Genomic DNA, 15,564 nt, shown 5'->3' with positions numbered 1-15,564 from the left:
GCTTTGATCAAGACATAATAACACATCAATTTCATAATAAACAATTAGCAAGCGCATGAGACAATTATGCTAAGACTCAAGACTATATGCAATGTGGTACCATGTCAGTGAAAAACCACCCTGGGGCACTTAGGAGTACATAACAAGACACACCACACAATGGGTTTGTCAGGTCATTCTCACTAAGTAAGATCATAGGGAGACCAGTCAGGGTCACGATGTTTTGCGAGAATGCTCCAACCATATGGGATCAACATAGGCTTAAAGGAGCACTCAAACTCGGTGACCCCCAAGGCCTACACTCCGAAGAGTCCGACAGGGCCTCTCCCTCCTAATTCAGGTCCAACCCCTAAAATTATTTTAGCACACAGACACTGCTCGTGAATTATAGAATACCCATGACCTCACACTCGTGTGTTAAACACGTACAACATATTGCACTACAATTTAACACTGGTCCCTAAATAGGAAACCTACACTTTCTCTTTAACACTGCGCATTTACACTTTTCTCAAGATAACACTGGTCGGGTTATTGTACAACTCATAGCTTACAACACAAGTAATTTCACATCAAGAGTTAATCACACACTTATTTACAACCAAAACTCATTCACAATTTCACATCTCATAAATGTCACAATCCACCATCACATGTTTTCACGTATCTCACAATTCAACACATGTTCAACTTTACACTTTTACTCAATCTCAATAACAATATTATAATCTCAAGGCAACATATTATTCCATAATTCATCATATATTTCATTTATAAACACTGCTCATGAATTCTACAATACCACGACCTCACACTCATGTTTCAAACATGTTTAACACAATTGCGCTACAATTTAACACTGGTTCCTAATTAGGAACCTACACCTTCTCTTTAACACTGCACATAAACACTGGTCGGGTTATTGTATAATTCATAGCTCACAATATAATTAATGTAACATCAAGTGTTAAACACATCCACTTATTCACAATCGAATATCATGTCCACACTATAACATCTCATAACATCACATCAACCATCTCATAACATTCCTGATGATATTCATAAGGTACAACACACACATGTTCATCAAATTTAACCATAATATTCACAAACTCCAACACTTAATAATTTTTGGAATCATACTATAACACTCTACAATATTATTTACGTAAATTATTAATATAAATAACTAGCTTTCTATATATAAGCTAGCATACATCATATTGAATCACAAATATCAAAGCAAGCTTTCAATGCACAAATTCTAAATAATTATATGAACACTTTAGTCAATTTCAATTATGACATTAATTTTTTAAATTATATATAAAAACCTAAAGAAAACAAGAAAAAGAGAAAATACAAAATCAATATCTCTCTCTAAATTTTTCCTTACTTTATTTAATCAATTCATATTAATTAGAAAAATGCTCGATTTATAGGGTTCACGCTCAACACAATCGCATATCAATTTCACAACAATTGGTATGCCAAACATATATAATTCACTGTAATAATTATAAGGATAAAATGAAAATTGCAAAAACACCCCAAAATTCATTCCAATTGATATCTCTAAGGATCCCTACCTATGTTCTCACTAATCCCCAATTGTGAATAACTCATCTCTTACCCCTGAGCGGACTCACGTGTCTTCAGCCAGCGATAATAGCATCTCTAGCGTTTTCCTGAGATTCCTTCAGTTATTCCTCCGACTGCTCTGATAGAATTCTCAAACGTCAAATTGACGGAGAATAGATTAAAACCTCCACTTGTACTATTGTACTGTCTTCATGCGATTCCTTTTTCTCCCTCCATGAATATTATCTTGCAAATCCCAATGGTGAAAGTTTGCGCAATTAAATTTCTAACAACATATCCAAATTTCATGAAAATCCAACGGTTAACGAAACCGGGATCATAGTTTTACCGAGGCAGTTTTAGGTTTCTGCGGGAAATTAAAAGACTACAAGCGAAGGGTTTTAATTTAAGCTCAGACATGATTTTCAAATTCCCAACGGTGACAATACTCAGAATTGGGTTGTAAACCTGGTATTTAAATTTCACAACGATCCAACGGTGAATGAGTCCGAGATCATCGTTTTTCTGGGACAGGTTTAGTGAGCTGCGGGAAAAAGAAAGGGTTTTGAGAGAAGAGGGGGAAAAACGAAAATGAGAGGCAGAGGAGGCTGAGGAGTCAGTCTGAAAAACCTAGCATGTTGCTATTTATAGCTAGGGGCATTTACGACCTATCATTTACTCTATTTATTTATTTTTATTTATTTTTATTATTTTTACTAAAAAACTTTTTAAATTTATTTATGAAAAAAAATGGGATGTTATAGTTGACATAAAGTATTTGGTTGTTAAATAAAGAATTTAGAAAATATATATTTGTATAGAACATATAGGAACCCATTGCATGCTAGCTGATCCACTTACTAAAGGTATGACACTTAAAGTTTTTCATGAGCACACTGTTCATATGGGTCTAATTCCTGATAATACTTTAGTTTAGTGGGATTCTTACTTATGTTTTATTCTTATGGTTTACAAACATTTTGTTGTTTGGATTTTCCGCAGAAATAAAGTTAAAGTTTATCATTTCATTATCACCTTGTTTTATTTGCAATATTTATGTTGTGTTTGGATAGATCTATATAAAGAATAAAGTTTGGACTAGTTGGAAATAGGCATGACTAAGATCATATTGCATGTAATTTTGATGTTGCTTATCCATATTGACCTATGTCATTGAGTGTACTGATGTGATGATCATTGAGATCTAGTTATATTTTCTATAGTGACGAAAGCCGCAATGAGTCTATTATTGATACATGAGATGAACTAGGTTGTTAAGGTGGAAGTTTAAAGGTAAATAGCAAACAAATGTGCGCTTAAGGATTTTTTATATAATTGTTACAATATGTAGTCCAAGTAGAAGATTGTTGGAATTTTTTATTCCAATAATTAATATAGACTAATATTATAAAACAATTATATTAGTTATTTATTATTAATGATTTTTATTTTATGTGATCAAATTAAGTGAGCTTATTAGACAACTAAGTCAGATGATATGGACTTAAATGAGCATATGTCATTGTTGATCTATTAGGGGATAATGAGAACCCTATTAGGTTATGATCCTCAATATACCGAACCGTCAAATATAGTTTCTCTTCTCCACATCTGAAGAGTTACGAAGGTCCTATTAAGGAATAAAGAAGTTCTAGTTGAGTAAGAACCATGAAGTCACTAGTTACGCTATTAGCCGATTATATGTCCTGTAATAGATCCTAAGAAGAGTACATAGATCAGAAATCACCTACGGATTCAAATTCTGCTACGTTTGTTTGATCAGACATTATGGATCCAGACTTTCCTAAAACTCTTCTTGATAATTTAACGTAATGTGTTCCTGATGGTTATATTGATATTTTATAAGGATCCTCTAAAATTCTAATATTGTCTCCCCCATAGAATTATGATAGAGAAAGTGAAACTCAAACATATACCACCACAAACTTGACCTTACCAAATTCTTTGAAATTAAATTTAAACCTGCATTAAGTTGCACAACACTGACTTTAATGGATTTTTCTAGTCCACAAGTCCAAAAAGGTGTGCTGGACTTTTGGATATAGTGTGTGGAATTAGGGGTGGGTAAGCGGGTCAGCCCACACTGCATAAGGCCCGCCCGCACTGGCATCAAATTGGGTCAGCCTACCTCGCATTCTTACATGGACCTAATAAATGGATCCATTTTCGCTCCTGTGGACCCCACGGGTCAAACGGGCCGGTCTGTGGGCCTAATTTTAAATGAATTCCAATTTCAACAAAAATGTAACACAACCAAATTAAGTTCAACACAAATGTAAATAAAATCTCAACAATTAGTCAATTACATCAATAAAATAAATAATATCTTAACAAAAGAAAATCCAAGCAATAAATCTAAAATATGAAACTTAAACATCTCCAACAACAAATGATTCCATATTTGAAGTAGAGCCTTCTCCATCTCCACATCTTCATCTTTTTTTTTCTAAAACTCAAAACAATAATGAATATTAGAATCAACTCAAGTTAAGTGATTAAAATTAAGACAACAATTATTACACATTATTTACCTTGCTTATCAAATCCTAGTAACCAATTTTTAGTACATATCAAGGCTTGCACGTTGTCAGCAAGAAGCCTAGTTCGATATTTGTTAAGCACCCGTGAACCAATACTAAATGTCGATTTGGAAGCCACAATTGTAATTTGGATGCATAAAATATCACAAGCCAACAATGAAAGATCTGAATTAAGCGGGATTCTCAAGGTGCTGTGTAGTTGGTGGGATTCTTAAACCATGGATTAAACAAACTTACGGACAACCCGCAGACCTTGCACAGTCCACTAGTTAAGTGGGACGGACCCAAAAAATTTTGCATAATCATGAACTATTTAAAAAAATTAGTCCATTACTCGCGTAGACACGAACCCCACGAGTTAGTCCATGGGCACAAACCCGTTTACCCACCCGTATGTGGAATTGCTCTAAATCTACGTTGTCCTATACCTTCTACACATAATACCACAGAAAAGTCTAGCCAAAGACAAATGAATGATACATGTGACAATAACTAAAGTTTGTTCAAGGAAATGTGTGAATGACTTATAAGTTTATGCATGAACTATTTGTAGATAATTTATAACAAAATAAATGTCATTTTTGACCCAGAGAGAAGAGCTATTCGTCCAATTCAGAAAAAAAAAAAAAGAAAGAACATTGTTGGTCCATATATATATATATATATATATATATATATATATATATGAGCTAGAAAACACCTCCAAGACATGAAAAATCAAAACAGGCCTAGCGCATTTGATTCGGTGCCACTAGCTGCATACAGGATAATTGATTTGGTGCTTCTTTACAAAAATAAAAATAAAAACTGATTCGGTGCTTATGCAAATTCTTGACGCTTACGTGTTTCATTAGCTTTCACATCTTCCATCCTTCAAATCTCATCCTCTTCACAAAAATTCAAAAAGCCTAACGTCTCACTATCACTGTTAATGTTTACCTCCAATATTAATTAAAACCTTCCAAGCCCAACCACGTGAAAATTGACCGAAACCTTAGAAGAACTCTTCAAACCCGTGTTGATTTTTCCAAGACTTAATACCCCCTCAGGGACGTAAGCCCACAAGACAAGTTAAAGTCTACGTAATCACACATTCTTTTAATATTGGAAAAATGAGGTCCCGTAAGTCCATGTCTTAAATGTCAATAATTACTATCGCGTATGTATGTAAAATTCAAATATAAAGTTCCAGAATTTTAATAAGCTCTTACTGTACTCCAATAATTTCAACCTATAAGCTCGGGAAAACTATCACTTTCCGCGTTATATATAATAACTAAAATTAGCTGCATTATTGGTTCAATTTCATTTAGAGTACGGTTGCATAGAAAATTTTAGTTGAGAAAAGTAATTTATCAGAAAATTTTAGTTGAGAAAAGTAATTTATCATAAAATTTGAATTTTTGTAATTTAGAATTTATTGTTTGGATGTTTTTTTATGAAAAATTTAAAATTTTGGAATTTTAAAATAGAATTTTAAATAACTAAAAATTTGGGATTTCAATTTCCTTCTAAAAGGTAAGAAATTGAAATTTTCTTCTTATATTCTTCTTCAAGAAACAAGAAACATCGTCTGAGCTCCTAAGATATCGATCGGGTGTGAACATAGGAGAACACGTATAACTAGCACACCAATTATATTTTCTTTTTTTTTTTCATTCATTTTTTTCATCCTCATAATTTTAATTTTTTTTATCCAAACATAAAATTTTGAAAATAAAAGAATTTCAATTGAAGTATTTGAAATTCTTAGAATTTAAAATTTCTCATAATTTTAAATTTCTGCATTCAAATACACTCTTAATTCCACAAAGTAAAGGTGTATGCAAATGAAGTCCCAAACATTATCTCTATCAATTCTTGTTAGTCGAACCCTTTAATAAAAGAAGATCACTTATCTAATAATTACTTCAAGTCAAATATGTTTAACCATAAAATTCTTAAAGAATGAACGATAGAAAAGTATATACATTTTGTTGATATAGGTAATACCAATTAATTCTTTTAAAACATCATCAATCGTACAATCTAATACTTGTAGTCTCTAAATCTTTCTCATTCCAATGTGATTCAATTGGAATTTTAGATAATGCAATAATGGTGAAATTAATTTAAGATGAGTAGAAAGTAAAAAAGAAAGATATTAGGACAGAAATTTTTTCTTTAAATATCGACTTTGTATGCACTATGCACTTAAAGGTGAGCGAGAAACAGTTTGAGCGTCATGTGGAGACAGAGCGCTTTATTGGTGTTCGTGTTATTACTAGTCCAGCAAATTTGTGCTACCAGTGAGCAAGAGCATGCTTGCCCCCCTTCTTCCTGTGGCAAAATCACCCACATAACTTATCCATTTCGATTAACAGGCGACCCAAAAGGTTGCGGTGACAAATGGTATGAGCTAGCTTGTGAAAATAATGTTACGGTGTTATATTTGTACTCTGGAAAATATCATGTGCAGGCTATCAACTACAACAATTTCACAATCCGTGTGGTGGATCCGGGTGTTCAACAGCCATATTGCTCCTCCATTCCTCGCTACTTCTTGTCTCAATCAAATTTCAGTGCAATTGATGAAGGGGATCCATACCTAGCCTTTCAAAATCGAGATTATTCTTGGGAGTACGTTTTCCAGCATATAGTTTTCTTAAATTGTAGGCATGCAGTGATTGACAATGAGAAGTATGTGGAAACTGATCCTTGCATCAAGTGGCACTCCAAAGGGTACATATACGCTATTGCTGGTGACTTAATAGCAAAGGACTTTGAAGTTGGTTGTGAGGTAAAGCTGGTTGCTCCCACATCATTGTGGGGTTTGGATACATACACTCAGATGCACAGAGCGCTTATCTATGGATTTGAGCTTTCATGGATGAATCTCGCCTGTGAGGATTATTGTGGAAATCCCTCCTGCACATTTAACTCTTCCAGTCAGATGCTTGAATGCTCCTCCCTCCGCGTCTGCCGCAATTTCGTGGTGGGATGGCAGTACCTTACTCAATGTGGTAAAGGATGTAAAAATTATTAATTAATCATTTTCGTTAGTATATACTATGAGTTTCTCGTGATCATTTGCAAAATTTGAAATATTTGTTTAAACCTTAAACATAACAATGTTTATTTTATTCCTTGCTTTGATCATTGCCATTTTACTCACTCATTTTGAACATCCAACCAATATATTAAATGTGAATTCTCGTACACTTTAAAAAAAAATCTTTGTGCACTCTATCAATATCCAATTATATTTCTTCAATTAACATTGTAAATAATATATATTTACAAATCATCAATAGAACAATCTTTAATCTGTTAAATAAAATCAGTTTTTAAACAAAAAAATGATTTATTAGTTTTATTTTTTTACCTGTGTCTATATGAACCCAAGGATTAAACAATTTTATTTTGTTTTGAATAAAAGATTTTAAACTGATAATGGGTATAAACTTTGACATATATGTTAATAGTCTTCTCTGTCTCGTTGTGATGAAATTGATTTTTTTTTTCAATAGGGATATGGTCCAAGCTGCAATCATATGCAGTAGGTAAGGATTTTGTAACCTTAATTTTTTGTTTTATAAGGACTCAAAATATATTGAAGTTTTTATAATAATTATTTCAAAAGTTATATCAAGAATAATTTTTTATTGGTTGATTTTATAAAATTATTTTGGGTTGTTAATAAGTATCTTAAGAAATTAAAACAAAAAATATTTATTATAAAAATTGTATATAAATGTAAAAAACATTCATAAATCATATAATTTTATGCCATTCAAATTTTTTTCTTCCTTTTACTTGCTTAATCATCATTTGTCAATTATTTTATTTGCATTGTCATTGCATGCATTACTATTAAACCTTACTACTAATCCATTAATCATCCTTCTTAAATGTATGTATATGTACGTGCAAGCTAGTTATTTAATACATACAGACGAATAGAGCCATTGGCTTGCATTTGAAACAATGACTTATGATTTCTTAGCATAATATAACATAATTCAACAATAAAGGTTAAACATCAAATTGTCCCTAGCTAGATTTGGAAGTAACTATTTATTTTTCTCCTTTCTATAAGAAAAGAAATTGATAACTACTAATCAATTTGGTCCTTGATGCAACATAATATTAGTAATGAAACTGACCCATATGCAAAATCCTCAACAACTAAATTGGTTGATATTTGTCAAATTTGATGGATAATAGAAATTTTAAGAACAAAATGGATATTCTACTTTAACAAATACCTTACTTATTGCATCTCACATTAACATTGTAATCAAACGATTCTTTATCACACTATTCACTCAAGTAAACCTTTTCTTTCTTTTTTTGCAGAAGCCGGTACTAATGTCTTAAGAGGTGAGTTCCTCTATTTTTATATGCTACACATAATATTAACCATGCAAAACATTTCACTAGAGTTAGTATGTGTTACAATAGTTTGACATTATTATTACTATTGATTATATGATGGTATGAACCACTTTGTGTCTTTGACTCTTCCAATAATTAAGAATATTCTAATATTAACATATTGTGCATATAGGTTTTATGATAGTCATCTTTTTTCCTTTATCATCCGTTATAATATAATAGTCACATTTTTTATATTAATTCACAGGATTGTTTGAAATTATAAGAGGACCAAACCCAGAACTTGAACATAAATTAGATGCGTATGTCTCACTATTTGTTATCTTTGGACACTACATTCTACCATTCTTGGCAAGCAAGTTTTTGTTTGGGATGACATTGTTTATTGTGCTTTTGATATACAAATGGAGAAAAAGGCATTTGTCAATATATGAAAATATTGAAAATTATCTGGAACAAAATAACCTGATGCCTATTGGATACTCATACAAAGAAATTAAGAAGATGGCTAGAGGTTTCAAGGAGAAATTGGGTGGAGGAGGCTATGGCTTTGTATTCAAGGGAAAGTTGCGTAGTGGGCCTTCTGTGGCAATTAAAATGCTACATAAAGCAAAAGGTAATGGCCAAGACTTTATTAGTGAAATTGCAACAATTGGAAGAATACATCATCAAAATGTAGTACAACTAATTGGATATTGTGTTGAAGGCTCAAAACGTGCCCTTGTTTATGAATTCATGCCCAATGGATCTCTTGACAAATTTATTTTTCCCAAAGATGGAAATATACATTTAACATATGACGAAATATATAATATAGCAATTGGAGTAGCTCGTGGGATTGCTTATCTCCATCATGGGTGCGAGATGAAAATATTGCATTTTGATATCAAACCCCATAACATCCTTCTTGATGAAACATTCACCCCAAAGGTCTCTGACTTTGGATTGGCAAAACTATATCCAATAGATAATAGCATTGTGACTAGGACAGAGGCAAGAGGGACAATTGGATATATGGCTCCAGAATTATTTTATGGAAATATTGGAGGAATATCCCACAAGGCTGATGTTTATAGCTTTGGGATGCTTTTGATAGATATGACAAATAAGAGGAAGAACCCAAATCCCCATGCAGATGATCATTCAAGTCAACTTTACTTTCCTACTTGGATTTATAATCAACTTGAAAAAGAGACAGATATAGAAATGGAAGGTGTCACAGAGGAGGAAAAGAAGATGATCATTGTTTCACTTTGGTGTATACAGTTGAAACCAAGCGATCGCCCCTCAATGAACAAAGTAGTGGAAATGCTTGAAGGAGATATTGAAAGCCTAGAAATACCTCCAAAGCCTTCTCTATATCCACATGATACAATGGAAAATGATCAAAGCATCTACTCTAGTCAAACAATGTCAACGGACTTCATTAGTTCTTCTAGTTATTCCAAGGAAATTGTGACTAATCCTTTGGTAGAGGATGTTATTTGATAATGCACAATAGTTATGTATTTGTATTCACCTTATTGTCTTGAACACCTGTTCATCTAAAATATTTATTTTATCTAAAAGATTTCCTATTGTTTTATCTTTCAAAGTTTTAAAAAATGGGTTACCAAAATTTAAGATTTTGTTCAAATTAAAGTTCCCTGATATGTAATCATGATTCATGATATAAATTGATTCTACTTGAATGTGTATGTGTTACTTGTAAGTTTTAGCATATAATTCTACCAAAGCTATGATTGTGTTATAAGCTAGCAATGTAGGCTTACACCGTAAAAATGGGTAGACAATAAAAAAATTTATGAAATTAATGATAACTAGTAATTATGAGATATAAGGTTGATTCAACCATATAGAAGGAAGATGAAAAAGATTATGAGTAAAAAATTTCAACTCTTATTTCTAATAAAATTAACTTACAAACTAATATTTATCAATAAAAAATTATAATTAGTAATTACTAATTAGAATTAAAACCCTATAAAAAAATTAATTAATTCAAACATTTTTTGCAAAAAGTGTCTCAATTAGTTCTTAGAAAAAATTTAAAATTATTATTTTAAGCACATTTATATGACTTGAAAAAAAAATTTAAACCTCTCTTACTATTTTTACTATCTCATCCTGTTATGCGATTTTCTAGGAACAAATAATTTATTTTATCATTTCTTAGGCCCCGTTCCAAACAAAGTATTAAAACTCGAAACTAGAATTTTGAAAATTTTCATCTGATTTTCCTGAATAATTAAAAAATTAGTTCAATTAACTAAAAGTAGGGCTCTCATATGGACATCAATAGGTTCTATAATAGTGTTAAGAAATTTAATATTTGGGAATTACTTCGGTGTAGATTATAAATAACCCACACTGATTGATAATTCAATTTATGCATTTATTTAATGACATGTAGCTACTTTTGCTATGTCATATAATGAACTTTAAGTCTAATCAAATATTATTTAATTAATTTTGAATTAATTCAAACAAATCTAACAAGATATTGTTATATCAAATTTAAATTAATTTAATAATATATAAAGCTAATTGTATTTAATGAAGTAAAAATGAATTGTTAAATTGCTTGCATTAATATATTAATTTTATAATTTCAAAAATTAAAATTAAGTTTATAATATGTATTACGAAATTAGATTCATACAAAGTTGTTAATTAGACATAATCAAATTTAAAATACCTGATTATATTAAAAAAATAATTTAATTACATGCATTAATGATATTCAATATACAATTTTAAAAAATATTTCTAATAAAAATTTGAATATATATATATATATATATAATATTTTGTGGAAATATTAATTCATAAAGATATTTAAAAACTCAACATGATTAAAAAAATCGTGAATGTCATTAAATAAAAGTAACTATTCATAAATTTAATAATATTTAATATACAATTTTAAAAAATATTTCTAATAAAATTTTGAATATATATATATATATATATATATATATATATATATATATATATAATATTTTATGGAAATATTAATTCATAAAGATATTTAAAAACTCAACATGATTAAAAAAATCATGAATGTTATTAAATAAAAGTAACTATTCATAAATTTAATAAATTTAGTTTTTTAAAATAAAATTAATAAATTTAGCTAACTAAATTAAATAAATTCCTTTTAATTTTTTAATTATTATTGGATACAAAGCATATTATAAAAACGGAATTAATGAATATAAAAAAAGGCTCCTGTGTACTATATTAATCTTTACTATCTAGCCATAATTATTAGTTAAAATAAATTATTATAGTAACATTATATTTTTCGTAATGTCTAGTTAAGTGATTTTAATTAGACTACAAGAATAATTTAATTTAATTTAAATATATGAAACTAATTAATTATAAGGTGATGGTTTGTGATGCTTTTTATTTATATATATATATATATATATATATATATATATATATATATATATATATATTATAATTACATAGGTGAAAATCTTGTTTTAGGGGTGAATAATAAGTTTTTGAATGGTTTGACCCAGATGAATGAAGCTTGAGTGATAGGAATTAAGTGGGTGGGTTTAGGAAGCACGGAAAAAAAAATGTCTTTGTTTACGGTTTGTTCTGGGAATTGGAAGAATTCACCAGAAATGTATTTCATTTCTGGTGACTTATTATGACTGTCACAAATGGTTCCTCTTTATTTGAAGTTTTTGCATGCTTAAGTTTTACATCTTATTTTAGGATATATCATGTTTGAGACGAGAATGTAAGACTCCTTGAGGAAATTGAATTTGGAGGAAAAGGAAACACAATGAGTGTTGTCTGTAAAGAATAACACGTTATTGATAATAGATAAGTCTTTGTACTTACCATTGTTCAAAAAATAGATATGATAATTAAATAATGATGTTACTCCTAACATTATTAAAAGACAAGACAACACTAAGATTCTCAAGCATCACCTAAAGTTCAAACTCAATAAACTCAAGAAGTGTCATTAAGAAGATCCACCAAAGAAAGGAAAAATGTAATTTGATATGATTATGTCATATTTTTTTAAGAACATGAATATGATATTAGGTTAACTGAGAAGGTTTAATTGACCTTAGTCAAGTCATGTTGTGCTCTAACTCTCAAGTGAATTGATGTCATAAATGATGTAATAAAACCAATGGTTGAACATGACATTTGGGATATCATCAAATTGCCTTGTTTAAGATAATCTAAAGTCTATGATATGTAAACTAAAGAAATCCATTTATGCTTTAAACAAGTATCTCATCTATGATATATTACAAAATTCATCAAGATTATCTCTTATGATGTTGAGGAAAATTTGGTTGATGATTGTGTATGGTAAAAGTTTAGTTTGAGTAAATTTATTATTTTGGTATTATATGTTGATGACATCCTAGTATCATCATATGACTTGTTGTTGGAAAACAATTATATTACAATTTATCATGAATGCTTAAGTTTTTTTGTATTGTCCTGGAATATTTTTTGTGGGAGTCCTAAGGTGATATATAAGTAATTTTGGTATGCAATACTAGAAAGTAGTAAAGCGCATTACGCATTAATTAAAGAGAATAAGAAACTATATGTTTTCATATTGAAAGTCTAAAAATTTAGAGATTATTGAATATTTTGACTTTGATTTTTTTGGAATGTCTTAATAACAATCATTCCACATAAAGATCCACATTTAACTGTGTTGGTGGAATTAGTTCGGTGTAAATTATAAATAACCCACACAGGTTGATAATTCATGCATTTGTTTATTGACATGTTGCTGCTCTTGCCACGTCGTATAATGAACTTTAAGTTTAATCAAATATTATTTAATTAATTTTGAATTAATTCAAATAAATCTAACAAGATATTATTTTATCAATTTTAAATTAAATTAATAATATATAAAGCTAGTTATGTTTAATGAAGTAAAAAATGAATTGTTAAATTGCTTGCATTAATATATTAATTTTATAATTTCAAAGATTAAAAATTAAGTCTATAATATATATTACAAAATCAAATTCATACAAAGTTGTTGATTAGACATAATCAAATTTAACATACCTAATTATATTGAAAAAAGAATTTAATTACACGCATTATTGATATTCAATATACAATATTTAAAAAATATTTCTAATAAAATTTTGAATATATATATATATATATATATATATATATATATAAAATATTTAGTGGAAATATTAATTTATAAAGATATTTAAAACCTCAACATGATTAAAAAAAATCATGAATGTTATTAAATAAAAGAAATTATTCATAAGTTTAATAAATTTAGTTTTTTATAAAAAAAATAAATTCAGCTAACTATATTAAATAAATTTATTTTAATTTTTTTAATTATTCTGTTGGGTTAGTTACCAACAAGTTGTTAATACCATTAGTTTGTTGAGTTAGTTATGCATGTAAATAATTATAGTATATAAGAGTTGCATGAATGAATAAAAGGCATGCAGAAAAGCTTAGAATTAGTATAAACTTTCTTAGGAGGAGCCTTGCTTGGAAGAAAGGCACTACCCCACCCTCTGTCACATAACAGTCAAGGTGCCGTGCACGCATATGAAGTTCCAAGCATTGTCTCCCCCACACAATTATGACAGAGAAAGTGAAACTCAGACATATACCGATACAAACTTGACCTTATCAAATTCTTTAAAATTTAAACCTGCATTAAGCTGTCAGCACTGGCTTTAATAAATTTTTCTAGTCCCCGAGTCCAAAAAGGTGTGCTGACTTTTGGATATAGTGTGTGTAATTGCTCCTAAATCTACGTTGTCCTTTACCTTCTACACATAATACTACAGAAAAGTCTAGCCAAAGACTAATGAATGATACCTGTGACAATAACTAGTTTGTTCAAGGAAATGTGTGCGTGACTTATAAGTTTGTGCATGAAATATATGTAGATAATTTGTAACAAAATAAATGTCATTGTTGACCCAGTGAGAAGAGCTATTCGTCCAATTCAAGAAAAAAAAAAAAGAAAAAGAAGAAAGAACATTGTTGGTCCATATATATATATATATATATATATATATGAGCTAGAAAACACCTCCAAGACTTGAAAAATCAAAACATGCCTAGCGCATTTGATTCGGTGCCACTAGCAGCATACAGGATAATTGATTTGGTGCTTCTTTACAAAAATAAAAATAAAAATTGATTTGAATTCTTGACGCTTACGTGTTTCATTAGCTTTCACATCTTTCGTCCTTCAAATCTCATCCTCGTCACAAATATTCAAAAGCCTAACGTCTCGCTATCACTGTTAATGTTCACCTCTAATATTAATCCAAACCTTCCAAGCCCAACTACGTGAAAATTGACCGAAATCTCAGAAGAGCTCTTCAAAATCGTGTTGATTTTTCCATGACTTAATACTCCCTCAGGGACGTAAGCCCACAAGACGTACAATTCCTTGCACTCATTATGAGCGCTGCCACTTTTGATAAGAAGAAGCATTAACAATAGCGTGATCAAGTCAAAGTCTACGTTATCACACATTCTTTTAATATTGGAAAAATGAGGCCCCGTAAGTCCATGTCTTAAATATCAATATTTATAAGCATACATTTATTTTCCTATCGGTTCCAGAATTTTAATAAGCTCTTACTGTAGTCCAACAATTCCAACCTATAAGCTCGGGAAAACTATCACTTTCAGTGTTATATATAATAACTAAAATTAGCTGCATTATTTGTTCAATTTCATTTAATTTTACAAAGTAAAGGTGATGTATATGAAGTCCCAAGCATTGTTTCCATCAATTCTTATTGGTCAAAATCTTCCATGGAAGTTATTCATTCCATAATTACTCAAAATCAAACATGTTTAATTATAAAAATTTTAAACGATTTACTATCAAAAAATATAGTCTGTAAGTGTGATTCAATTGGATGTTACATAATACAATAATGGTGAAATTAATTTAAGATGTGTAAAAAGTAAAAAAAGAAAGATATTAGGACAGAAGTAACCTTACAATTTTTCTTTAAATATCGACTTTGATTTT

At 29.7% G+C, this 15,564-nt stretch overlaps 1 protein-coding gene across 2 annotated transcripts; it reads left to right on the top strand.

Annotated features, from left to right (window-relative positions):
- The first annotated feature begins 6,328 nt into the window (after positions 1 to 6,328).
- Positions 6,329 to 10,109, top strand: LOC114381122 (LEAF RUST 10 DISEASE-RESISTANCE LOCUS RECEPTOR-LIKE PROTEIN KINASE-like 2.2). Of its 2 annotated transcripts, XM_028340302.1 has the most exons (4): positions 6,329 to 7,147; positions 7,655 to 7,687; positions 8,484 to 8,507; positions 8,770 to 10,109. In XM_028340302.1, the coding sequence occupies exons 1-4, from the start codon at positions 6,370 to 6,372 to the stop codon at positions 10,008 to 10,010; spliced, it is 2,076 nt and encodes a 691-aa protein (XP_028196103.1). In that variant the 5' UTR covers positions 6,329 to 6,369; the 3' UTR covers positions 10,011 to 10,109. The 2 variants fall into 2 exon arrangements, with proteins under 2 accessions (XP_028196103.1, XP_028196104.1); XM_028340303.1 differs by lacking the exon at positions 7,655 to 7,687.
- Positions 10,110 to 15,564: the final 5,455 nt, after the last annotated feature.

Source organism: Glycine soja, chromosome 13 (genome assembly GCF_004193775.1).
Source record: "Glycine soja cultivar W05 chromosome 13, ASM419377v2, whole genome shotgun sequence".
Classification (NCBI taxonomy): Eukaryota; Viridiplantae; Streptophyta; class Magnoliopsida; order Fabales; family Fabaceae; genus Glycine; species Glycine soja.
Note: the sequence above shows the minus strand (reverse complement) of the source record. Positions and strands in the feature narration are given on the sequence as shown.